General features: G+C 43.3%; 2 protein-coding genes and 1 long non-coding RNA gene across 9 annotated transcripts in view; 1 reads left to right on the plus strand and 2 right to left on the minus strand.

Moving 5' to 3' along the window:
- Positions 1–291, minus strand: part of LOC121284146 (arylsulfatase D-like) — a 47122-nt gene extending 46831 nt beyond the window's left edge. For 2 of the 4 annotated variants that reach the window (XM_041199350.1, XM_041199343.1), the window contains exon 1: positions 146–283. The gene's annotated coding sequence lies outside the window, so the exon portion shown is untranslated. Of the gene's footprint in view, positions 1–145 lie in introns of all 4 variants that reach the window. The other 2 variants (XM_041199340.1, XM_041199339.1) reach the window with 2 other exon arrangements.
- On the plus strand, positions 230–25135 carry LOC121284148. The gene is made up of 3 exons (XR_005944442.1): positions 230–358; positions 13564–13645; positions 24705–25135. It is a non-coding gene; the product is annotated as an uncharacterized LOC121284148 (long non-coding RNA).
- Positions 17810–25821, minus strand: part of gyg2 (glycogenin 2) — a 123182-nt gene continuing 115170 nt past the window's right edge. For 2 of the 4 annotated variants that reach the window (XM_041199356.1, XM_041199353.1), the window contains 3 exons: positions 23777–23866; positions 22668–22715; positions 17810–18172 (listed from right to left, as the gene is read on the minus strand). In XM_041199356.1, the coding sequence (XP_041055290.1) occupies positions 18011–18172; positions 22668–22715; positions 23777–23866 (300 nt within the window). In that variant the 3' untranslated portion in view covers positions 17810–18010. The remainder of the gene's footprint in view (positions 18173–22667; positions 22716–23776; positions 23867–25821) is intronic. The other 2 variants (XM_041199355.1, XM_041199354.1) reach the window with 1 other exon arrangement.

Genomic DNA, 25821 nt, shown 5'->3' on the forward strand with positions numbered 1-25821 from the left:
GAGACCAATTGTTTGCACCTCCGGAGAATTCCCACCTTTCACTGACTTTAATAACAGACTATTTTATATATTCAATTAATAATTTTCTTCCCCTTCCTTCACCCTTGCGCGTTTTAAGAAAAAAAGTGTTTTTTTTTAAATTTACCTCGGAGGAGCATTTAACGTATCCGGGATCCGGAATCCGGAAACCACTTTGGCACCGACGACGAACGAAAAAAAAAATGCCAAGGGGAGGAGAGCAAGGAACGAATAAAGCTCTTGACAGCGCTCGGGCTGTTTCAAAACACACAGAATCGAGGACGGAGGCGGCAACAATTAGCCAGAGTTTGGACAGACTGTGGAACAGGAGGATTAAAACGTGTGAGCTAACTTCTATCTGCCTTCTGTCGTAACTCAGCTGGGCTAATGCCCTAGACAGCCTGGCGTCTCCTACCTGTAACTCAGGTAGACTAATACCCCAGACAGGCTGGCGCCTCCTATCTGTAACTCAGGTAGACTAATACCCCAGACAGGCTGGCGCCTCCTACCTGTAACTCAGGTAGACTAATACCCCAGACAAGCTGGCGCCTCCTACCTGTAACTCAGGTAGACTAATACCCCAGACAGGCTGGCGCCTCCTACCTGTAACTCAGGTAGACTAATACCCCAGACAAGCTGGCGCCTCCTACCTGTAACTCAGGTAGACTAATGCCCTGGACAGGCTGGCACCTCCTACCTGTAACTCAGGTAGACTAATGCCCTAGACAGGCTGGCGTTTCCTACCTGTAACTCAGGTAGACTAATGCCCTGGACAGGCTGGCGCCTCCTACCTGTAACTCAGGTAGATTAATGCCCAGACAGGCTGGCGCCTCCTATCTGTAACTCAGGTAGACTAATACCCCAGACAGGCTGGCGCCTCCTACCTGTAACTCAGGTAGACTAATACCCCAGACAAGCTGGCGCCTCCTACCTGTAACTCAGGTAGACTAATGCCCTGGACAGGCTGGCACCTCCTACCTGTAACTCAGGTAGACTAATGCCCTAGACAGGCTGGCGTTTCCTACCTGTAACTCAGGTAGACTAATGCCCTGGACAGGCTGGCGCCTCCTACCTGTAACTCAGGTAGATTAATGCCCAGACAGGCTGGCGCCTCCTATCTGTAACTCAGCTAGGCTAATGCCCTAGACAGGCTGGCGTCTCCTACCTGTAACTCAGGTAAATTAATGCCCAGACAGGCTGGCGCCTCCTCTCTGTAACTCAGCTAGGCTAATGCCCTAGACAGGCTGGCATCTCCTACCTGTAACTCAGGTAGACTAATGCCCTAGACAGGCTGGCGTCTCCTACCTGTAACTCAGGTAGATTAATGCCCAGACAAGCTGGCGCCTCCTACCTGTAACTCAGGTGGGCAATGCCCTAGACAGATTGGTGCCTCCTACTGTAACTCAGGTGGGCAATGCCCAAGACAGGCTGGTGCTTCCTATCTGTAATGCCCCAGCCAGGCTATTGCCTCCTATGTGGTGCTCAGAGAAGCAGCTGGAAAGAATAGTTAGTAACTGGGTACCTACCCACTTAGACTCCATTATAGACTGTACCAGAACGTTAATATTATAATGTAATGTTTTTTAATTAACTATGCTAATCAACCAACTTTTATTTTTAGATCCTAACTGTGCAATTTATCTAACAGTTAGTCGTCATCCTCTGCCAAATCCCTGTTATGATATGATGTTTGAATTTACTGTGAAGTAAATTAATATTTAAATTCTGTTAACAATTCTAAAAGCATTAACAATGTGAATGTGGGAAGTGCATTTTTACTTCTTTTAAAAGGAGGCTTTTGTGGCAAGTTTACATTTTTATAAATTCTGAACAAGATTATTACGGAACAAAAAAAATTGGGGCAACAGTACATCTTATGGAAGCTCAGGCCTGCTGAATGAACAACAGATGAGTTACAGTCCATTGTCGCTTGTCATGGGACACCTGACGAGCTTGTCTCAGATAATGGGCCTTTCGTTCTGCTCTGTTGCAAAATTTCATGAAGCAAAACAATATCCAACATTCCTTCACTTTACCTTACCATCCAGAATCAAATAAGGGGAGATGGTGGCAAAGTGATAATATTGTTAAACTAGTAATTCCTAAGGCCCAGGTTACTGTTCTAGTGACATGGGTTCAAATCACATGTGACAACTAGTGGAATTTAAACTCAATTAATAAATCTGGAAGTATAAAGCTGGTCTCAGTATTGGTGACCATGACATTATCATTGATTGTTGTGAAAACCCATCTGGTTCATTCATGTGATAAAAACAAAAAACTGCGGATGCTGGAAATCCAAAACAAAAACAGAAATACCTGGAAAAACTCAGCAGGTCTGGCAGCATCGGCGGAGAAGAACAAAGTTGACGTTTTGAGTCCTCATGACACTTCAACAGAACTAAGTAAAAATAGGAGAGGGGTGAAATATAAGCTGGTTTAAAAGTCAACTTTGTTCTTCTCCGCCGATGCTGCCAGACCTGCTGAGTTTTTCCAGGTATTTCTGTTTTTGTTTTGGTTCATTAATGTCCTTGAGGACTCCAAACCCACAGCAATGTGGTTGACTCTTAACTGTCTTCTTTTTTTTTTAATTCATTCATGGGATGTGGGCTTCGCTGGCTGGACCAGCATTTATTGCCCATCCCTAGTTGCCCTTGAGAAGTTAATGGTGAGCTGCCCTCTTGAAGCGCTGCAGTCCATGTGGTGTAGGTGCACCCACAGTGCTGTTAGGAAGGGAATTCCAGGATTTTGACCCAGCGACAGTGAAGGAGCGGCGATATATTTCCAAGTCAGGATGGTGAGTGACTTAGAGGGGAACTTCCAGGTGGTGATGTTCCCATCTGTCTGCTGCCCTTGTCCTTCTAGATGGTAGTGGTTGTGGGTTTGGAAGGTGCTGTCTAAGGAGCCTTGGTGAATTCCTGCAGTGCAGCTTGTAGATGGTACACAATGCTGCTACTGTGCGTCGGTGGTGGAAGGAGTGGATGCTTGCAGATGTGGTGCCAATCAAGCGGACTGCTTTGCCCTAGACAGTGTCCAGCTTCTTCAGTGTTGTAGGAGCTGCAATCATCCAGGCAAGCATGGAGCATTCCATCACATTCCTGACTTGTGCCTTGTGGATGGTAGACAGGCTTTGGGGAGTCAGGAGGCAAGTTACTCATCACACGATTCCTATCCTCTGACCTGCTTTTGTAGCCACAGTATTTATATGACTAGTCCAATTCAGTTTCTGGTCAATGGTAACCTCTAGGATGTTGATAGTGGGGGATTCAATGATGGTAATGCCATTGAACATAAAGGGGTGATGGTTAGATTTTCTCTTGTTGGAGATGGTCATTGCCTGACACTTGTGTGGCATGAATGTTTCTTGCCACTTGTCAGCCCAAGCCTGGATATTGTCAAGGTCTTGCTTCATTTGGACTTGGACTACTTCAGTACCTGAGGAGTCGTGGATTGTGTTGAATATTGTGCAATCATCAGTGAACATCCCCACTTCCGATCTTATGATGTAAGTAAGGTCATTGATGAAGCAGCTGAAGATGGTTGGGCCTAGGACACTGCCCTGAGGAACTTCTGCAGTGATGTCCTGAAGCTGAGATGACTGACCTCCAACAACCACAACCATCTTCCTTTGTGCTAGTTATGACTCCAACCAGTGGAGAGTTTTCCCCCTGATTCCCATTGATTCCAGTTTTGCCAGGGCTTCTTGATGCCACACTCGGTCAAATGCTGCCTTGATGTCAAGGGCAGTCACTCTCACCTCACCTCGGGAGTTCAGCTCTTTTGTCCATCTTTGAACCAAGGCTGTAACAATGTCCGGAGCTGAATGGCCCTGGTGGAACCCAAAGTGGACATCAGTGAGCAGGTTATTGCTAAACAAGTGCCACTAGATAGCACTGTTGATGACATTACATTACTTTACTGATGGGGCGGTAATTGGCCGGGTTGGATTTGCCCTGCTTTTTGTGTTCAGGACATATCCGGGTAGAAGCCACTGTTGTAGCTGTACTGGAACAGCTTGGCTAGGGGCACGGCAAGTTCTGGAGCACAAGTCTTCAGTACAATTGCCGGAATGTTGTCAGGGTCCATAGTCTTTGCAGTATCCAGTGCCTGCAGCCTTTTTTTGATATCACATGGAGTGAATCGAATTGGCTGAAGACTGGCATCTGTGATGCTGGGGACCTCCGGAGGAGGCCGAGATAGATCATCCACTTGGCACTTCTGGCTGAAAATTGTTGCGAATGCTTCAGCCTTATCTTTTGCACTGCTGTGCTGGGCTCCTCCATCATTGGAGATGGGGATCTTTGTGGAGTTACCTCCTCCAGTGAGTTGTCTGCCACCATTCACGAGTGCAGACCTTAGATCTGATCCAATAGTTGTGGAATCGCTTAGTTCTGTCTATCATTTGCTGCTTGGCATGCAAGTAGTCCTGTTTTATAGCTTCACCAGGTTGGCATCTCATTTTTTGATATGCCTGGCCATGGCACTGCTCCTGCACTCTTCGTTGAACCAGGGTTGATTCCCTGGCTTGATGGTAATGGTAGAGCGAGGGATATGCCGGGCCATGTGGTTACAGATTGTGTTTGAATACCATTCTGCTGCTGCACCACAGCACCTCATGGAGGCCCAGTTTTGAGTTGCTTGATCTGTTCTAAATGTATTCCATTTAGCACAGTGTAGTGTCATACAACATGATGGAGGGTTTCCTCAATGTGAAGGTGGGACTTTGTCTCCACAATGGCTGTGTGGTGGTCACTCCTGCCGATACTGTCATGGACAGATGCATCTGCAGCAGGCAGGTTGGTGAAGATGAGGTCAAGTATGTTTTTCCCTCACCACCTGCTGCAGACCCAGTCTCGCAGCTATGTCACTTATCATTTAGGACTTAGCCAGTAGTGGTGCTACCAAGCCACTCTTGGTGATGGATATTGAAGTTTCCCCATCCAGAGTACATTCTGCACCCTTGCCATCCTCAGTGCCTCCTCCAAGTGATGTTCAATATGGAGGAGCACTGATTCATCAGCTGAGGGAGGGCGGGACGTGGTAATCAGCAGGAGGTTTCCTTGCCCATGTTTGGGCTGATGCCATGAGACTTCATGGGGTCCAGAGTCAATGTTGAGGACTCCCAGGACAACTCCCTCCCAACTGAATACCACTGTGCTGCCACCTCTGCCCTGTTGGTGGGACAGGACTTCCCAGTGATGGTGATGTCTGGGACATTATCTGTATGATTCTGTAAGGATGGCTATGTCAGGCTGTTGTTTGACTAGCCTGTGAGACAGCTCTCCCAATTTTGGCTCTTGCCCCTAGGTGTTAGTAAGGAGGACTTTGCAGGACATTCATGAACCAGATGGGTTTTTTTCACAACAATTGATTTATGGGCTTATTAGACTTTTAATTCCTGATTTTTATTGAATTCAAATTCCACTACCATTTGCTATGGTGAGATTCAAACCCAGGTCCCTGGAGCATTTACCCTGGGTCTTTGGATTATCAGTTCAGCAACTATACCACTACACCATCACCCCCACAATGGCCTAACAAGTAACTCAGTTGAATGGGCAACAAATGTTGGTCAGCCCAAGAAAGAGAAAAAAAATGCAACAGCTAAAAGAAGTTAAAGAAGTGAGCGATCAAAACTCAGGATGAAATAGTAGCTAGCTAATTTTCTGTTTTTACTTTATTTTTTTCATGGGATGTGAGCGCCACTTGCTAGGCCAGCATTTGTTGCCCATCCATAATTGCTGAGCGCAGTTAAGAGACAACCATACTGCTGTGGGTCTGGAGTCACATGTGGGCCAGACCAGGTGAGTATGGCAGATTTGCCCTAAAAGGACATTAGTGAACCAGATGGGTTTTTAATGACAAATAATGATGGTTGTCATGGTCACCATTACTGAGACTAGAGTTATAATTCTAGATTTATTAATTGAATTTAAATTCCATCAGCTGCCATGGTGGGATTTGAGCCTAGGTCCCTAGCGCATTTGTTTGGGGCTCTGGATTACTAGCAGCTTAAGCACCATGCACCATGAAGCATTGAACAATCCCACACTCCACTACAATGTTTGCACCTGCCGAAGTTTCAATGAAGAGAAGGTTAAGGCACGTTTGGCTCTGGTTCTACCAAACTTCATGGTTACAGTTGAAAGTGAACAGTTCAGTCAAAAATGTCAATATGTCACAAACAAAAAAACTGCGGATGCTGGAAATCCAAAACAAAAACAGAATTACCTGGAAAACCTCAGCAGGTCTGGCAGCATCGGCGGAGGAGAAAAGAGTTGACATTTCGAGTCCTCATGACCCTTCGACAGAACTTGAGTGGGAAAGCCTGAAAGGGTGGTTGGGTCAAAAACTCTCGTAACGTTTAAGAAGTATTTAGATATTCACTTGCGATGCCATAGCCTCTAGGGCTATGGGCCAAGTGCTGGAAAATGGGATTAGTGTTGCCAGATCTTTGTTGACTAGCATGGACATGATGGGCTGAATGGCCTCCTTCAGTGCTGTAAATGTTCCAGACTCCACCGACCTCTGCGTGAAAAAATTTCTCCTCAACTCCCCTCTTAATCTTCTACCTCTCACCTTAAATCTATGCTCCTGGTTATTGACCCCTCTACTAATGAAAAAAGTGCCTTCCTATCCACCTTACCTATGCCCCTCATAATCTTATACACCTCTATTGGGCCCCCTCTCAACCTTTGCTGCTTCAAGGAAAACAACCCCAGACTATCCAATCTTACCTCATAGCTCAGACTCTCCAAAGCAGGCAACATCCTGGTAAATCTCCTCTGCATCCCCTCCAATGCAGTCACATCCTTCCTATAATGTGGTGACCAGAACTGCATGCAGTACTCCAGCTGTGGACTAACCATCATTTTATACAGCTCCAACATAACTTCCTTGCTCTTGTATTCTATGCCTCGGCTAATAAAGGCAAGTGTCCCATATGCCTTCTTAACCACCTTATCTACCTACCCTGCTACCTTCTGGGATATGTGGATATGCAAACCAAGGTCCCTCCGATCTTCAGTATTTTCCAGTGTCCTACCATTCATAGTGTAATCCCTTGCCTTGTTAGCCCTCCCCAAGTGAAAAACCCCACACTTTTCTGGGTTGAATTCCATTTGCCACTGGTATACCTACCTGACCAGTCCATTCTCCTGCAGTTTATGGCTATCCTCCTCACTATTTATCACCCTACCGATTTTCGTATTGTCTGCGAACTTTTTGATCACACCCCCTACGTTTAAGTCCAAATCATTTATGTACACCACAAACAGCAAGGGCCCCAGCACCGAGCCCTGCAGAACCCCACTGGAAACAGACTTCCAGTCACAGATACATCTTTTTACCATTGCCTCTGCTTCCTGCCTCTCAGCCAATTTTGGATCCAACATGCCACTTTGCCTTGGATCTCATGGGCTCTTAATTTCTTGAACAGTCTGCCATGAGGGACCTTATCAAAAGTCTTGCTAAAGTCCATGTCAACCACCTCAAATGCATTACCCTCATCAACACTCCTGGTTACCTCCTCAAAAGCGGTAGAAGATGCACTGAGAGTTTGACCTCCCCAGGACACAGATTGCACTGAAAGATAGGATAAACTTTTGTGATCTGTGTAATTCCAATTTCTTCTTCAGTTGTCTGCCCAAAGGGAGATCCAACCCACAGCACCATGATCTCCACTGTGGGCAGGGCAAGGAGGCAGGCCAAGGAAGCAGGCCCTGAATCCAGCTCAGCCAGAAAAGGCATTGAACCCTGAACTGTTGGTACCAATTTGGTGTATGCTAGCCATCCAGCCAACTGAGCCAATCAGCCTCCCCAAGGAAGCTGAGTTACTGTGGCAACATACACTCCTACATGCATTTGTAGCCTGGAACTATGAATAGTGATGGTAGAGGCTGCAATTTCTTTCCATCACTTGTGGTATGAAGATATAATAAATAATGTTCATAGTATTTTCCTGGCTTATTGTAAAGTGGGTTTATGAGGGTACATTTGGAGTCAAGTATACTGCAAGCTTTGACTCATCAAAAGAAGCTAGGTGCTTGGTATGCTAATGGGTACACGTGGATATTGGCTTAGCATGTAAGGAGTGAAGGGAATTTGCATTTCTAGACAAATGAAGAGAGGTTTGGATTTCAAAGGGACCTCAGTCTGTTTACAAATAGCCATATAAGCAAGGTTAAGGAAAGTGTTTATTTTTCACAAAGGTTACTGACAATAAATAGTAGCAACATGAAAGTTTTTATATTGTGAGGAAAATACAGTTTCAAAGACATATAAAACAATAAAATTTACATATTAGAAGAGAGAAATATAGATAAAGGACAATGAGACTATTCGTCAGGAGAAGGCATTGTGAGATCTAACAGAAGTGTGTGAAATGGCCATAATGAAGCCTCCAATATTTGTGCAGAAGTCTACTGTCTACCGGAACTGAAGCTGGGGAAGTCATTTGGGATTCCACTGTCCGGGGTATTGTGTTAGTTTACTGGATCTGTTTAAAATCTCAAACCTATGTTTGGACCATTGCTTTATAGGGGTATACCTAGGAGTCAGGTTAATTAGGAATTTTAGGTATTATTACAGTAGTAATTTGTAGTCCTAAGTATGTGCTTGAAATCTTTTTTAAAAATAAATATTTTAATTTCGTTGTTTAAAAATCTCAAAGTTTTGGTGTACTTATTACTTCTGAATTCAATGCACACATCTTGAAATAAATACAAATTGCAAAACAGTTGTGATAGCGCGATCAAGTTTCCCTTGTGGTTTTGATCTGCCTGGCACACATCATCTAATGCATCATGACCAGGAATCTCTCCCACTCTTACCGCTTGCCAAAGGCGTGTGTTGGAAGGATTTACAAATTGGTACCCAACCTATCTGGCCGCATTATGGACACACCTTCCATGGCCAATAAGTGAGACTTGAACTCACAGCTTCTGGCTCAGAGACAGGAATGCTACGCACTGCAGCATAGCCCTCCCAGTTCCAATTTGCAAATGCTAATATTCACCTACGTGTTGTAAAGCTTTTTTTACATGGTTAATAAATGCAGTGACCAGCGTAGAGCTGAGGCTAGACCGATTTTGCTCCTCCACGCTTGTTTAGTAGCTTGCTGATAATTTGTCTGGGATCATACGTGAGGCGATGGGCGGGGTGCCAGAGACAACATGAAAGGATTCCTTTCCTGCCTCCCCATATGCCGCCTGTTAAAGAATTAAACTGTCCTTGCAGGGGATCGCTAAAGAAAATACTTGTTACCCGCAAATGGCTGCCAGCTATGGAACTCAAAAGAACTAATTAAGATGTAAAACCTCAAGATTTAAGAATAGTCCAATGCCATAACTCAGCTGCACACTGAACAAATGCTGATGACTGTTAAACTTTAAGTCCTGATAATGTAAAGGCGCTAATCTAATGATCAGTATGTTATTTTAGTCTGTTTTTTTAATACATTTATATTTAACTTGGAATGATTGATTCTAAAACTTACCTTTGATTGAAAGAGGCTTGGCAGCAGCTACTGACTTCTGTGAAATATACGTTAGATTGTCCATATAGATTGTCCAGCAACAGTGACTACATTTGAAAAGTACTTTATCGACCGCAAAACACTTTGGGATGTCCTTAGATTGTGAAAGGTGCTACATAAATGCAAGTTTTGATTATTTTGTGACTTGAGTGAAGGTTGGGAGTTGGAATGCACTTTTTCCACAGGCAAGCTTACTAAAAACAAGGAGGTGGGATTTCTTTTGTGTTGTATCTCCTAGTTTTTTTTAAATAATTACTCAATAGGCAGAGAGAGTTTCCACACTTCTTGTAAAGCATTTGGGATTGGATGGCCTCTGTAGGAGATCAGCTTGTAAGAAATAGGGACCTTTAAGAAATTGTATTTTTTAGAATTGTTTAACTCTAATGTAATTAGCTGGCACCACATTAATTCTCTCTCTCTCTCTCTGAAAAAACAAACAATTCTAAGCAGTCAGGGACCAAGACAATGTAGACATAAAGGTCACAAAGATTGCGCTCCCCGCATTGAGGTCACAGGACTCTACAAACATTCCTGAATTGATAGCAGGACTGTGGACTTCTATAGCTAGCAAATTACCTCCAGCATGAGGTAAATAAATGTGACCTCAAGCCAAAGCAATGGGCGGGAGGAGGTGACCACCCTGACATCTTGCGTACCTGTCCTGTATTCATTAGTCAGAAGGGTTTGACAGGTGATTGACATTGGGATTGGATCAGCCCCCTAGAAACAAAGTATATTAACCAGTGCTCAGAGACAGAGGGCAGTCCCCCGTCAGGTGCCTGTCCTCGTCAGGCAGCCGCCATGTTCAGATGGAAGACGAAACAGGAAAGAGCAAGGAAAATGGGGGAAGGGTTCCCTAACACTTCATCTAGGGAGCAGAATGCTGTCATCACAAGCTACTGAGATCAACTCACTTTATGCCAACCATCTGTTTGTCCTCTGGGATTCGTGAACCATTCTCTGCTGTCACGTGTCATATATTTTTCTGAACTATTTAGCTAATAAGAACATGAGAAATAGGAGCAGGGGTAGGCCATTCGGCTCCTCAAGGCTGCCCTGCCATTCAATAAGATCATGGCTGATCTGTCCCAGGCCTCAACTCCTCTTTCGTGCCAGCTCTCCATAGCCCTCAACTCCCCGACATTTCAAAAAATCTATCTACCTCCTCTTTAAATACTCTCAGTGATCTAGCCTCCACAAGTCTCTGGGGTAGAAAATTCCAGACATTCACTACTCTCTGGGAGAAGAAATTCCTTTACATTTCAGTTTGAAATGCGTGTCCCCTTATTCTGTAACTATATCCCCTAGTTCGAGATTCCCCCACTAGTGGAAACATCTTCTCAACATCTACCCTGTTAAGCCCCCTCAGTATATTGTATGTTTCAATATAATCACCCATCATTCTTCTAAACTCCAGTGAATAAAGGCCTAAGCTGTTTAGCTGTTCTTGATAAGTCAACCCCTTCATCCCAAGAATCACCTGAAAAATCACTGATTTTTTGACTGGCCATCTTGACTGTGGCTCCTGAACCCAAAATCTTACAAATCTAGTTCTGATCAATTGTGGTTTATAATTACTGGGAGTGAGATGATTTCAGACAGTTTGTCTTCAGTCTCTGAGGTCAAAAGCAAAACAGGTGGATTTTCCACTTGTGGCAGCCAATTTGGATCCCACAAGAAGGATGATCCATGATAATGACATTGGTCAAGGAATAAATATTAGCATCTATCCGGAAATGTGGAAAATTGCCCAGGTGTGCCTTGTCCACAAAAGCAGGACAAATCCAGTACAGACAATTACCGCCCCACCAGTCTACCCTCGATCATCAGCAGAGTGACGGAAGGTGTCGTTGACAGTGCTATAAAGTGGCACTCACACAGCAATAACCTGCTCAGTAATACTCGATAAAGGCACAACGCATGGACATGTTCCTTCTGCCTGCTAAGGACAGGGCCGTGTGTGTGAATATATGAAGCTTCTAGCATGTGTAAGTGAGACACACTGCGAGCCTGACTTATAATCTTAAACTGGCTTTCAGTATAATTCTTAGCACAATCAGGACTGTTTAGCAAGTGTTGTCTAATCACGGAATCACATCTAATGTTGGACACTTTGTTTTTGAGTTTTGCAAACATGGGCTGGTTGGGTATGGTCAGTACTTCCCCTGTTGTGAACAGCTGAAAGTACATGCTGTTTGATACGGCCCGCCAGTCATTGGGACGTATGGCCTACATACTTGGAATCATGCCAGCACTGAAATTTATACACCATGTTACTCATTTGTGTGACAGGCAGAAAGTCTTTTTGGGCTGATGGTAGCATCGTTAGTGGAGAATACCATTTGTGTGGTTACTGAATAGAAACAGCGTGAAACAGCTACCTTCATCTGCTGCTCAAATTTCTGAGACAAATCTGAGGTCGACTGGACACTTGTCAGGACCAAAGGTAGCAGCCTTAGGCCTATTCATGGGTTTACGCAATATACAGCGAGCAGCTAACAATGATCGGATCAGGGTAGCCATTATCTCACTGGATGGCTTTGATGTAGCTCATTTCAGCATCAAATCTTTATGGTGAGCAAATGGCTCGGGCCCTATTTATAAGCCAATCTTATAATGTGTGGAACTGTAGGATTCCCAATGCATATATTGACCAGTGAAGGTAGGCTTGCTGTAGACAGTATTAGAGAACTTACTGCCAAATTTGTCAGCCAGCACGTCATGGAAAGATAGCTCATTTGACTGCTCCATTTCGATGAATTTGAACACAGAATAGAGCCCATTAAGGTGTGTAAGGAAGTTCTTACATGCAGTTGCAGATTCAAAAATAGCAAATGTATAATCTGCATACTGGAAATATGCATGGGGTAGGAGGTTTAAGGCCATTCCATTGAAGATGCCTTTCTCACAGAAACTGAAAAATATGTTTGAGAGAGCTGGGCCTAGAGGGGATCCCATAGCAGCACCATCTATTTGAGCAAACATGGTGTCATTAAAACCAAACTCAACTGCATGAGTTGCTGAGTTCATAAGTTCAACAGACTTTGGCGGTGCATCTTGATTGTCATGATACAGAACGTGGTGCAAATGTCTGTACTTCCTTGAGCAGTATGTTGGTGAATAGGTTGGCAAAGACAAATGAGCAAATGGACATGGCATCGCTATCAATACACAAGTCCAGTAAGGTCTTCGCAAAAGTGGAGTCCTTCACCGTGTTTGTAGAAAACTTGCCCAGAGCTGGTTGTAGCAAATCACCCAACGACTTGACCAATTCATATTAAGCACAACCAATCATAGATAAGATAGAGAGTAAAGGGACATTACTTTTGTGTGCCTTAGGCAGCCCAAACATACATGGACACAGTGAGCCATGAGGACAAATTCTATCATATATACCACCAGGCATCTTGTTACTCTTACGCAAGTCCAACAAGCATCTTGCATAACTTGTTTTCGAGCAGAGCTGACCAGTTATGGTAAGCGACCGGTCCAATGGATATGAATTTGAACCTGTCATTAAGCGTGGTGTACATTTTGTTAACACATTCATATTTGTTGAGAATGACTATTCCAGTTCTTTATTGGGTTTACAGATGTGCATTTTGTTATGACCATGAGGACTCACAATGCTATCAGATGTTCACGGTGCATGTGAAAAATCAGCCAAGACGTTCAGAATCCCGTAATGTACATGTGCTGGGGCAGCTGGGCATGGTTCAAGGATTCAGCATCTTCAGTGGACACTGGTTTATGGCAGGATAGCTGGGAGGAGGGGAGCTTGAACTCAGCAAATACCTCTTCCCATTTGATGTGGGACGAAGGCACAACAAAATTGAAGCCATACACAAGAACAAACTCCTCGCTTCAGAGTGTTCATGGTCAGAGAGATTTGCTAAATGTGGTGATGTCATTAATTGCAATGCCAAACCGTTTCTGCTTAGGTGAGTTTACAATGCAGTGTGCTTCAAGTGGGTATTGTTATATTTCACCCCTCTCCCATTTTTACTTAGTTCTGTTGAAGGGTCATGAGGACTCGAAACATCAACTTTGTTCTTCTCCGCCGATGCTGCCAGACCTGCTGAGCTTTTCCAGGTAATTCTATTTTTGTTTTGAATTTCCAGCATCCGCAGTTTTTTGTTTTTATTTTATATATATATATATATATATATATATAGTTTATTGTGTGGTCATCTATTGAGGCAATATAATAGCACAAGCAGATCAAATCGAAAAATGAGATAAATTTGCACACCTCTGATGAAGTGTAGGACACAGTAGGGTTATTAATTTATCAATCTGTTCCATCTCATCTTGCATAAACACTCGCTTGATCAGGGGGCTGTGTCTCACTTTAGCATTATCAATACACTTGGAGATGAACACTGGTACAACCTTGTGTCGGATACACTGCCATCAAGACGTCCTACAGATTATACAAAATGAGTAATGTGGCATACGAATATTCTGGCCACTGTATTAAACACAACCGAGCATGGCTTCAGCTGCGAATAGCTCTGAAATCATTCCCCCACCCCAGCAACCAGCCCGCTGCTGCAACACATCACAGCAGGTTACGCCTGGTTTGAATGGTGTTGGAAACAGAGGAGGATCTGTGATGCCGACACAGCTAAAAACTGAAACAGAAGCCTCCTGCAGAATGAATAAATATGTGAAGGTCCAATGCTGGAGCACACTAACTTGAGGCTGGTACTTTTTGTACATCCCCTTCCCTGAGAAAATGTCCTAATGCAGGCTGAAACCCATGACAAATCAAAGTTAAACCACTATGAAACTCTTCCCATCTCCAACAACAATGTCTCCTGCTCTGCTGAATGCAGCCAGAGATCCCCTTAGGAGCCTTTGCAACACATCCAGATAGCTGGCGTGACCCCTTCCAAACGTTTTTTCCATGTCCGTCCCCTGAAAAACAGCATGGGGCAATGCAACATTCAGATCTACTGGCCTTGTTAACAAGCGTTAAATCTTGTTCGTTCAACCTCTTTTTAAAATGGTGGGCAGGCTGCCGATTTCAGCGCTCGCCCAGCTTCTGTACAATCAGAGCGCAGCGCGACAACATCAGGTTAGTGATCCGAGGCCATCATGACCGATTTTATACACGTGAAGTTGGGGGGAGGGGCAGCAATCCTAATTTATGAATTCAACTTCACCCCAACAGTTAGTTAGTTCTGTTCAAGGAGCACTGGAGGGCACCCAGTCTCAGTGTATTAACAGATGCACCGCAGCAAGTACCCATTGACGTGGGCTATTGTACTTTCAATGGTCATCAGACCCAAGTTTAAAGAGGAGTATTAAAAATAACTGCCTGTTGCAAACGACATCGATTGATAAACAAATCCTAAATAATGAAATTGGTCAACTACCAAAGGACAACCCCTGTCAACTAGGATTGAAATCTCCAAACTGCGAAAAATCACAAATATGCAAAAGGCAGGGGCTGCTTAATAGCCTCCTTCTCATCTGTACGATTTCACGAAAATGCACAATTCTGGATTTCAGAGTGTTGAAGACTTTCTGAGTGAATGGAGCAATAATTGAGAGGAACTACAGTTTATTTGAAACTTCCAAAGCTCCACGACCCAATTTGAAAACACAGACTTACTTCACAGAAAAGATTTCCAATTAACAGGGCCTGGGTCAAAGTTGGATTTGCATACTAAGGACAGATTGTTTAAATAGCAGCTAGAAATTCAATGCCAAGGTGTGACAGGATTAAAACAGGCATTTTCCACTGCAGTAACTTGGCATTAGGCACTGTACAGAGCCAGGGCTTTTACAAGAGCTGGTACATGAATGAGCAACTCTTTTGGAAATGTCAATAAAGTGCCTTGCCCAGCATGGAACCAAAACTGAGATTAAATTGCATTCTTTCTAAAAGGAAACACATTGAGAGAAAACCTCTTCAACTAGTTAAGTATTTTTTTTTATATTAGATGCACGTCAAGCGGTGGTTTTTCTCGCTCTCTTTAACTGTAACTTAAGTCTTGCAATCGAGTGGGAGATCACTTGTGATTGATTCATTTGATAAACACAGCACTGGAACTGGGGACAGCTTCAAATAGAATTGACGTTTCCAATTTAAATTTTGTTTAGTGGCCATAACTTCAGGAAACTGCTATTAAGGCATCTCTTGATTTCTTTTCACTGTGCAGCCTCCCACTCCACTCATTTGTAAAACATCTCCTGCAAAGTAACGATCCACATCCCAGCCGAGGATGCCACAAGGTGATTGGTGCATCGGAGTTGTGTACAACAAAGAGCCAACATCACAATACGAGCAGAAAAGAGGAGGGTTTGCACTGCTCGTCAGTGCATTATTCAAAAAAAAATGTGCAAGTTTTGCTCTGGTTTGAGATCAGCAGCATCCACCAGTGCAGCAGTGTGTTGCAATAAACAACACTGCTGAAGAAAAAAAAAGAAACAAAACTCTGCAATATTGGCCACTGTACCAACTTGTGCCATGTCATCTAGATTGGCAATTCTCAAACAGGCCCCCCCCCCCCCCACCCCGGGTGCAAGCAGACTTTCCACGGGGTCTGAAATGTAATGTTAAAGTATTTACCAAGCACTTAAGCAAATGAGTCTTGATCGGAGGCAGACCTGCTGCAAGCAGGGAGAGCCATCAAATGTGCAGGGCAGAGAGAGTTAGCCATCTACTGACTTAGGGAACCCAGAAGCAAAGCCAGATTCTATGGTGAGATGCACGCACACCCATTTCACCAATGCCTATAAGTAAATACCTCTCAAAGGCCATTATTAAAACTGTCTTTACATTCAGTACTTGCATGTTATGAGTATTACTATAATTTAAAATAAGGGTGTCGTGTGACTGCTAACCCATTTGAAATTCAACCAAAATAGTTTGAAATTCACTGACCTCAATAAGTGCTGCAACTTAGAACAAACAAAATTAAATGATTTCCATCCCCAAAATATTATAAAGTCATTGAATTTGCACATCCAAAGTAAAAGGAGCAACAGAAAATACACAAAATTTTCCAAGTTGCCATTAGCACATTCAACAGTCAGGCTTGACTGAAATGGAGCTTACATCAAACATTTTAGGAATTTAACCATAAAACTACAGACTATTTATTACTTAGGAACTCTTGTGGTCTGTGGAGAAACATACCGAGCTAGATTTCACAGTCAGCTGCAAAGCCTGGGTGCTTGCTGCTGATCTCAAAGAAAGTTTTACTGAGAGATCTCTGTGGCAAGATCTGCATTTCTCTCACTATGCGGAGGGTTGCAGTGATGTCATCAGGCTGTCCAAGCAGCCCATCACACCAAAGAATTCTCACAGAGAGCCAACCAGGAAATGAAGCGCACCAAAATCAAACCATTTCTTAAGAGCAAAAATAAAAATTGCGACATAAACATGGGGTGAAGATAGAAGTTGGAGTATCATGATTTTTTTTTTAAATGTTTAAAAAAAATCTAGTGTTAATCATAATGGAGACATTCCAAGAACATAAAATTATTTTTCAGTCAGTTCAGTTATTCAGCAATAGTAAGTACTCAGATTGCTGTTAAAATCCCAGTTATACCTGATTGAACATGGCGTAACTTTTTAGTGGGGTTTCTAAGGTGATGAGATAGTGGAAAAAAGGGAATTTTTTTTGGCCACATCCACTGATTGCTAATTCTTGTTGGGGTGTCCACTGTGCAACCCGTCTTCACCTTCTTAGGTAGTCCCTTGGGATTGAGGATGACTTGCTTCCACTCCAGTTCAATGGGTTCTAAGACAGCCAACAAGTGCAATACGTGATCTGCAGACTCTGCCACATGTGGGGTAGGTGGCGCTTGGAGAGTTATGTAGCGGGGTTGTTTGGAGGTTTGTGCGCTCCCTCTGACACCTCGACTTCACCTCTGCACGTTCCCGACAAAGTCTCTTGAAGTGTTCAGTACCTTCCCGAATGAGCCTTCTCCATTTTGGTCAGTCACAAGCTGTGAGTTAGCGAGCGTGTTTGACCTCTTGAGGGATGCTCGGAGGACTTCCATAACAGGTTTCTGCTTTTCCCCTGTGCAGCAGTGACTGACAGACCGCAACTTCAGGATTTCTGCGTTAATCAGCACTTGCGTTAAAACCTGAAGTGACAGTCAGTTTCAGAGGGATAGTGATAGTGAATGCTGACAGTTTGCTGCCAAAACCCCTCAAAATCTAGTTCAATGCTTCAAGCTATAAAAAGGTAAAACAGTGACGTCATTGCCTGTACATTTAAATACAACCAACTTAACTAATCAGCAAACGCTTTTTAATAGCACTAATGAATGTAAAAAAAAAATACACACGTTCATCCAAAAACAAAAATCTATATACAAGGCAATATTAAATGGACAGTCAATATTTTTCTTTGCCTCAGGATTGAACTGCCATCCATATTATATATAAGCAAAAAAGTATTTTGGCCCAACAGTGCATGATCACCATCTGACGCACTACTTCAGAAACCGGTCCAACTTTTTCTGAATGTTTGCAAAAGCGTCCCTTCCCAGGTAGTCCACATTTCCTTCTTCCCATCTCCGCCTTTCCTCTGTTTGTAAGGGCTGCTTTGGTGCCACCTCTAAGGACAAGTCAGCAAAAGAGGCTGCTAGGTCCTCCTAAAGTGGGGTTTGGGGGAACAAAATACAAGAGGAGTCACGATTTTACCAAACTAATAAACAAGTATAAAAATACACAAAGAGAACTTCAGAGAGAGAGAGATAGAGAGGGGGGAGGGAGAGGGCCTCAGGGAGAGAGAGGGAGGGAGAGAAAGAGGCAGAATGTCAAAGAGAGAGAGAGAAAAAGGGGAGGGAGGGAGAGGGAGGCAGATCATCAGAGAGAGAAGGGAGGGAGGGAGTGTCAAAGAGGGAGGGGGAAGAGAGAGAGAGAGGCAGAACGTCAGAGAGAGAGCAAGAATATCAGAGGGAGAGAAAAGGAGCAGAAAAGTGGGGGACATGAGTAAAAACAGAAGGAGAACTAGTGTCAAGAAACGATCATATTTTTCCTAGTATTATTGTGGGATATTTTAAAGCTGGCTGTGTGTGTATGTGTGGGGAGGGGGGGAGCTAATTTATTTAAATTAGAGACAATTAGACTACAAGGTTTAAATTATCAAAGAAAACAGGTGCTTGAAATAGAGATGAGGTCTCAGCAGATGTGAATGGAATTTACATTTTTAGATAAGTGGAGAAGTGTTTGATTTTCAAAAGGGACATGGAAGATATTTCACAACTGGCAAGATAAATAAGGCAAGGTTATTACGTTGATTTTTCCCCAAAAGCGCTGGCCATAATGATAACATGAAAGATTGTTATATTCTGGAAAAAATAACTTTTAAAGACAAGTTGAAACAATGGGATTTACAGATCAAAAAGGGATAAAATATATTTAAAGAAGGATGGAAGGCTTTGTGAGATGTGGCCATGTGAAAGATGACACTGTGAAACTAACTTGGAAGGAAAAAGCCTCCAGCCACCCTGTAGAAGTTTGCTGTTCCAGCAACCAAAGTTGTGTTAAAAGCCTCTTTTTTTGGAAGTCCATTGTCCAGTGGATGCTTGTAGTAAAATTGTTGGCTGACTTTACACATTTGGAATCTATTTGGACTGTTGCCTTAAAGAGGGTGTGTAATTGGGAGTCAGGTTAGGTAGGAATTTTGGGAACTGTTATAATTGTGTAACTATAATCTTGTGTGTTTTTGTTATTTTAATAAATGTTTAAATTTAATCTTCAAGGTCTCTAAAGGTGGTAGTAGTGTCATTACTTCTGACTTCAGTGCACAAGCCTTCTCATAATAAATATGAAAAGCAAAATCACTAACAGTGTGGCCAGGTTTCCTTGTGGATTTAGTCAGCCTGGCAAATGCCACCTGCTGTATCATAACACTGGAGAGAGAGAGAGAGAGAGAGAAAGAGAGAGGCAGGCAGAGTGAAAACAGCAGAGAATGGCAAAGATAGAGTGAACAAGAGAAAATGGGACAGCAAAATACACAAATATATAACCATATTTAGATAGGAGAGTGAGAGAGACAGGATAAGAATTTAGTTAAGTGCAGTCATATGCAATTATCCAAATTACTAGTTTATTGAAACATAATTGCATATGACTGAATTAGTTCACTTCAACATTTAAACCGCAAAATGTTAACTGCCGTACTTGGTCAAATGCTGCCTTGATGTCAAAGGCAGTCACTCTCACTCATCTCTGGAGTTTAGCTCTTTTGTCCAAGTTTGGAGCAAGGCGTTAGTGAGATCAGGTGCTAAGTGGCCCTGGCAGAACCCAAATTAAGAGTCAGTCAGCAATAACCTGCTCACTAAGTGCCGCTTGATACCACTGTCAACAACACTTTCCATCACTTTACTGATGATCGAGATAAGACTGATGGGGTGGTAAGTGGTTGGGTTGGATTTGTCCTGTTTTTGGTGGACAGGTCATACCTGAGGAATTTTTCACATTGTGGGCCAGTGTTGAAGCTGTACTGGAACAGCTTGGCTAGGGAAGCAACTACTCCCAGAGCACAAGTGTTCAGAATTAATGCTGTAATGTTATTACAGCCTTTGAAGTATCCTGTGCCTTCAGCAGTTTATTGATATCATGAATTGGCTGAAGACTGGCATCTATGATGCTGTGGACCTCTGGAGGAGGCTGAGAGGCATCATCCACTCAGCACTTGTGCCTGAAGATTGTAGCAAATGCTTCAGCCTTATCTTTTGTACTGATGTGCTGGGCTCCTCCATCATTGAGGATGGGGATATTTGTGGAGCCTCCTCCTCCAAAGGGTTGTTTAATTGTCCACCACCATTCACAACTGGATGGACTGCAGGACTTAGATCTGATCCATTGGTTGTGGAATTGCTTAGCTCTGTCTATCACTTGCTGGATATACTGTGTGGCACGCAAGTAACCCTGTGTTGTAGCTTCGCCAGGTTGACACCTCATTTTTAGGTATGCCTGGTGTTGTCCTCCTGCACTCTTCATTGAACCAGGGTTGATCCCCTGGCTTGGTGGTAATGGTAAAGTGGGGGATATGCCGAGCCATGAGGTTACAGATTGTGGTTGTATACAATTCTGCTGCTGCTGATGGCCCACAACATCTCATGGATGCCCAGGCTTGAGTTGCTAGCTCTGTTCGAAATCTATCCCATTTAGCACAGTGGTAGTGCCACACAACACGATGGAGGGTATCCTCAATGTGAAGATGGGACATCATCTCTACAAGGACTGTGCGGTGGTCCTTCCTACTGATACTGTCACAGATGCATCTGCAGCAGGCAGATTGGTGAGGATGGGGTCAAATATGTTTTTCCCTCTTGTTGGTTCCCTCTCCACCAGTCACAGACCCAGTCTAGCCGTTATGTCCTTTAGGACTCAGCCAGCTCAGTCTGTGGTGGTGCTACCGAGCCAGTCTTGGTGATGGACATTGAAGTCCCCCACCCAAAGTACATTCTGCACCCTTGTCACCCTCAGTGCTTCCTCCAAGTGCTGTTCAACATGGAGGAGTATTGATTCATCAGCTGAGGGGGTGCGGTATGTGGCAATCAGCAGGAGCAATGTTTGACTTGCTGCCATGAGACTTCATGGGGTCAGGAGTCAATGTTGAGGACTCTAGGGCAACTCCCTCCTGACTGTATACCACTGTGTTGCCACCTCGGTTGGGTCTGTCCTGCAAGTGGGACAGGACATACCCAGGGATGGTGATGGTGGTGTTTGGGACATTACCTGCAAGGTATGATTCCGTGAGGATGACTATGTCAGGTTATTGCTCGACTAATCTGAGAGACAGCTCTCCCAATTTTGTCACAAGTCCCCAGATATTAGTAAGGAGGACTCTGCGGGCTCAACAGGGCTCAGTTTGTTGTTGTCGTTTCTGGTGCCTAGGTCAATGCCATGAGATCTGTGGGGTTTCATTCCTTTTTATTAATTTTTAGCGGTTTCATACAACAGAGTGGCTTGCTAGGCCATTTCAGAGGGTATTTAGGGGTCAAACACATTACTGCAGAACTAGGGTCACATGTAGTCCAGACCAGGTGAGAACGGCAAGGTTTCCTATTCTAAAGAACAGTGAACCAGATGGGTTTCAAGGTCATCAATAAATAATCTGGAATTAAAAGTCTAATGAATTCAAGTTCCACCATCTGCCAAGGTGGGATTCAATCCCAGGTCTCCAGAGCATTACCCTGGGTCTCTGGATAACCAGTCCAGTGACAATACCACTACGCCTCCTCCTGTACACAGTGCTCCAGATGTGGTCTCACTAATGCCTTGTATAACTGAAGCATAACCTCCCTACTTTTGTATTCAATTTCCCTCGCAATAAATGATAAAATTATTTTTCCTTTCCTGATTACTTGCTGCTCAAGTCCTTGAGCTCATGACTTTCTGACACAAAGACGAGAACACTACCACAGAAGAGTTGAAATATGTTCGTATTGTGATAATTGTAGCTTCCATGACAATAAGCATTCGCATGACTACAAAGCAGGCCAACCAATAATTTTCCACTTCTGGTTAAGATCATCCATCGCGCAGAAATAAAAAGTTAAGAAAATAGATTATCCTTACACATGGTGTATAAATGACCCCCCCATTAGCAGCACAACGTTGTGATTTCATTGTGCTCTGTAATGGAGGGGAAATGATGCCCTAGTCACCTAACCCTACAAAGGAGAGCCTTTGCCTCAGTGGTGGCATTCCCACCTCGGGGTCAGACAGTAAAGGGTTTGAACCTTACACCAGTCTCAGCAAGCGGAGACCAGAGCTCAAGCTCTGAATTTTGGGCTGGCATCCTGCGCAACACCCGTGTCTGGTGGACGTGGGTGTCAATACGCATCCTCCACTTCTTCACAATGATCATGGGAGCCTATACACTCTTGTCCTGTTTGGGACGAGTCACCCTATCTGCTGGTATAAATGTTGGTTACGGCTATGGAAGAATCCTTTGCATCATGGAGTCATTACAGCACAGAATGTGGCCATTCGGCCCATTAATGCCAAACTAAAGCAGCCTGCCAACCCTTCCACTACTTTATACTTTCCTTTCTTAGAAAATAGTGAAGATGCAAAAGCAATGCAAGAATAAAAATTGCCTCAATTCCTCATTGCAAAACATACACTTACTTGTTTACCCGGCTCGGGTGTGACAGGAGGAGACATCATTTCCATATCCTAAATGAAAGATTGGGCAAACAAATATATTAATATCCCAGTTTTCAAAAATAACTAATGATATATAGTGACTGAGTGACTTAAATTTCATTTTTAATGCAACAGGCTCCATCATTTCAAACTGGAGTTATGGCAATCACATTCTGTTCATTTCTCCCTTTAAATTGAACACAAATGGGTCTTGCCTATGGTCAGTGAATGTTTCAAGTACCTCTTGTCCACTGGTAGTGTCCAAAAACTACTCCAGGACAGAGGGCCTACTGAGCAAAAGCACAGTGACACATTGGGACAAGAGCAGATCATTCAGCCCCTCAAGCCAGGTCCGCCATTTAATAGGATCATGGCTGTTCTGTACCCTTACTCATCCTAATCCACTTCGGAAACACAACTCAGCAAATAGTCAACAATTTTCTCGGGCTGGGGGAAGATAGGAGGAAACTTAGGAAGACAAAAAAAAACCGAAACTGTGATTTTTTTTGTGGTAAATCCTTAAGTCATTCATCTTCACTGATTAAGCCAAATGTATCCCATCAAAGGAATGAAATGGCATGGAAATTCAAAAATTGAGCAAGGGAAAATAAAAGGGTTGATTCTTACACGCTTTGAATGACATATCTTAAACAAGAGACAGCAACTACCACACTAGGTTCTGCAGTGATTGTAGCTCCACAGTGTGGGACTTTGATCGTCAGATCATCAGGAGCAGTTATTCCAGAGTTATTCCTCCTCCCCACAATCCAAACCCATACTGTGTCAGAGACAGAAGTGCAGTGGAAAGATTGCAGACGCAGGATAGAGTAAGTCATTGTGGCATAAATTGACAGTGTGATGAGGCATGAATTACACAAAAAGAGTTTGCAAAGCAATCTTTTATAACAGCGAGACTGTGCCTTTTGAAAGAGTAATTATACCTAAAAGGATTTTTTATTGAACTCTTAGTATGATGTTGCTACCTAGCATGCCCAAGCATTAGATTGCAAGTTACTTTATTCTGAAGAAGTGGCTGGATAGTTGAGAGGATTAATTTATGAGGCTAGTTGCAGTTTTATATTCACATGTACCATTTCCAAAGACGACATACTGGGTTCAGCGGGTAATGTCACATTCTGCTGTCTTACATTATCTGTACGATTATATGCAAAATAGTGCTGCTGAAAATAAGGAAAACGATCTGTAAATGTCAATTCATCACACTAGGCTTAATCTCGACTATGCAATTTAATTGCTGCAGCATATGAAATTACATATTTTCCTCTTAAAAAGAAATGAATAAACTCCAATTAAGATCAGAGATTCATGCAATGATGCTGCAAGATATTCTGTGCAAACCAAATTCACTGATGGGAGCTGGAAAAAGACCTGACCTGGGGATAGCTTATCAACTAACCAAACTGGCCTTCTGTATTAACTGAAGATCATAAAAGCTGCCAGTTCCATCCTGGGCAGGCATTTAAAAATTTATCATAAGGTAATAATAAATGCAACTTTCAAACTTCTCCATGATAAATGGGTCCCAAACCGGATGGTGAAGTATGAAACTAGATGCAAACATTTTTCTTGGTAGTTCATTGATTGACAGAATGCAGCATTGCTACTTCCTACCTACTAACCCAGTCTCCCAGCAGTATCTCTTTATAAGTGCTCTAAGTACTTATTAAACAATGCCCTTCACTGATGTAACTTAACAACATAATTAACATACCATTAACACTCCACAACAATTTGCAATTTAACCAGATTAAATCGTAAACTAGCAGCAAAAAAAAAAACAATTCTGGAATAATATTTTCCCATAATTGACCTGTGGAGCTCTTTATAAACGGTGAGAGCTTGATTAAAACAAAAGCAAGCTGGAGAAAATTTAAAACTTAAAAATATAGAAAATTGTGGAATTCACACAGCTTCGGAGAAAATAATATTGCAGTTTAACCAAAGGTGTCCTGACAAAAGCTCTTGACCCAACACACTAATGATCTTTTTGCTGTGTAGATGCTGACTGAAGGTTTTTGGTGACTTTCTGTATGGTGAACTGGTCACTGGGTCGCAACCTCTTGGACGTCCACGCCTCCAGTACAAGAACATCTACAAGCGAGATGTATGAGGATGACAGACATTGACACTGACAACTGGGAGACAGTTGCTGAGGTTGTGGCCTCTGGAGGCTGACTGTCTGGAAGGGCATTGGAAGAGGTGGGCAAAAACAGAAAGCTCAGCTGTCCAAGAAGAGGGCCCACAGAAAACAGAGGCCAGCGAATCTTACACCTTCGCAACCCACCATCTTCCTCTGTAGCAGATACTGTGGGGTTCCTGAGCCACAACAGGTGGTGCTTAACACAGTTGACCACTACAGTGCAAACCATTGTCTCACAGGATGGGAAGGCTTCCATTTTTGTTATTGCTGACCAAGCTGCAGTGTATTACCAGAATTTTCAGTATTTTCTTGCTTAAGAAGTTCTACGCCAAAAACATTAAACTTATTAATCTACCAATTGAAACCGAGAAGCCACATGAATATACATGAGCTTGACCAAAGGAGGAGGGGCGGAATCTCGTTGGTGTAGTACATGAATGTTTGTCTGAGGCTGGGTGGACTAAAGAAAGCTTCAAGCAACATTCTGATAAAAGTGGATAAGAAGTTTTTTTATAAATCATTCATGGGATGCAGGCTTCGCTGGCTGGGCCAGCATTTATTTCCCATCCTTAGTTGCCCTTAAGAAGGTGCTGAGCTCCCTTCTTGAACCACTGCAGTCCATGTGGTATAGGTACACCCACAGCACTGTTAGGAAGGGAGTTCCAGGATTTTGACCCAACGACTGTGAACAAAAGGCTATATATTTCCAAGTCAGGATGGTTAGTGACTTGCCAGGGGACTTCCAGGTGGTGGTGTTCCCATCTATCTGCTGCCCTTGTCCTTCTAGAAGGTAGTGGTCGTAGGTTTGGAAGGTGCTGCCTAAGGAGCCTTGGTGAATTCCTGCAGTGCATCTTGCATTTGGTACACACTGCTGTCACTGTGCGGTGGAGAGTGAGAGTGTTTGTGAATGTGGTGCCAATCAAGTGGGCCTGTTTGTCCTGGATGGTGTCCAGCTTATGGGAGCGTTACTCATCC

Source organism: Carcharodon carcharias, chromosome 11, assembly GCF_017639515.1.
Source record: "Carcharodon carcharias isolate sCarCar2 chromosome 11, sCarCar2.pri, whole genome shotgun sequence".
NCBI lineage: Eukaryota > Metazoa > Chordata > Chondrichthyes > Lamniformes > Lamnidae > Carcharodon > Carcharodon carcharias.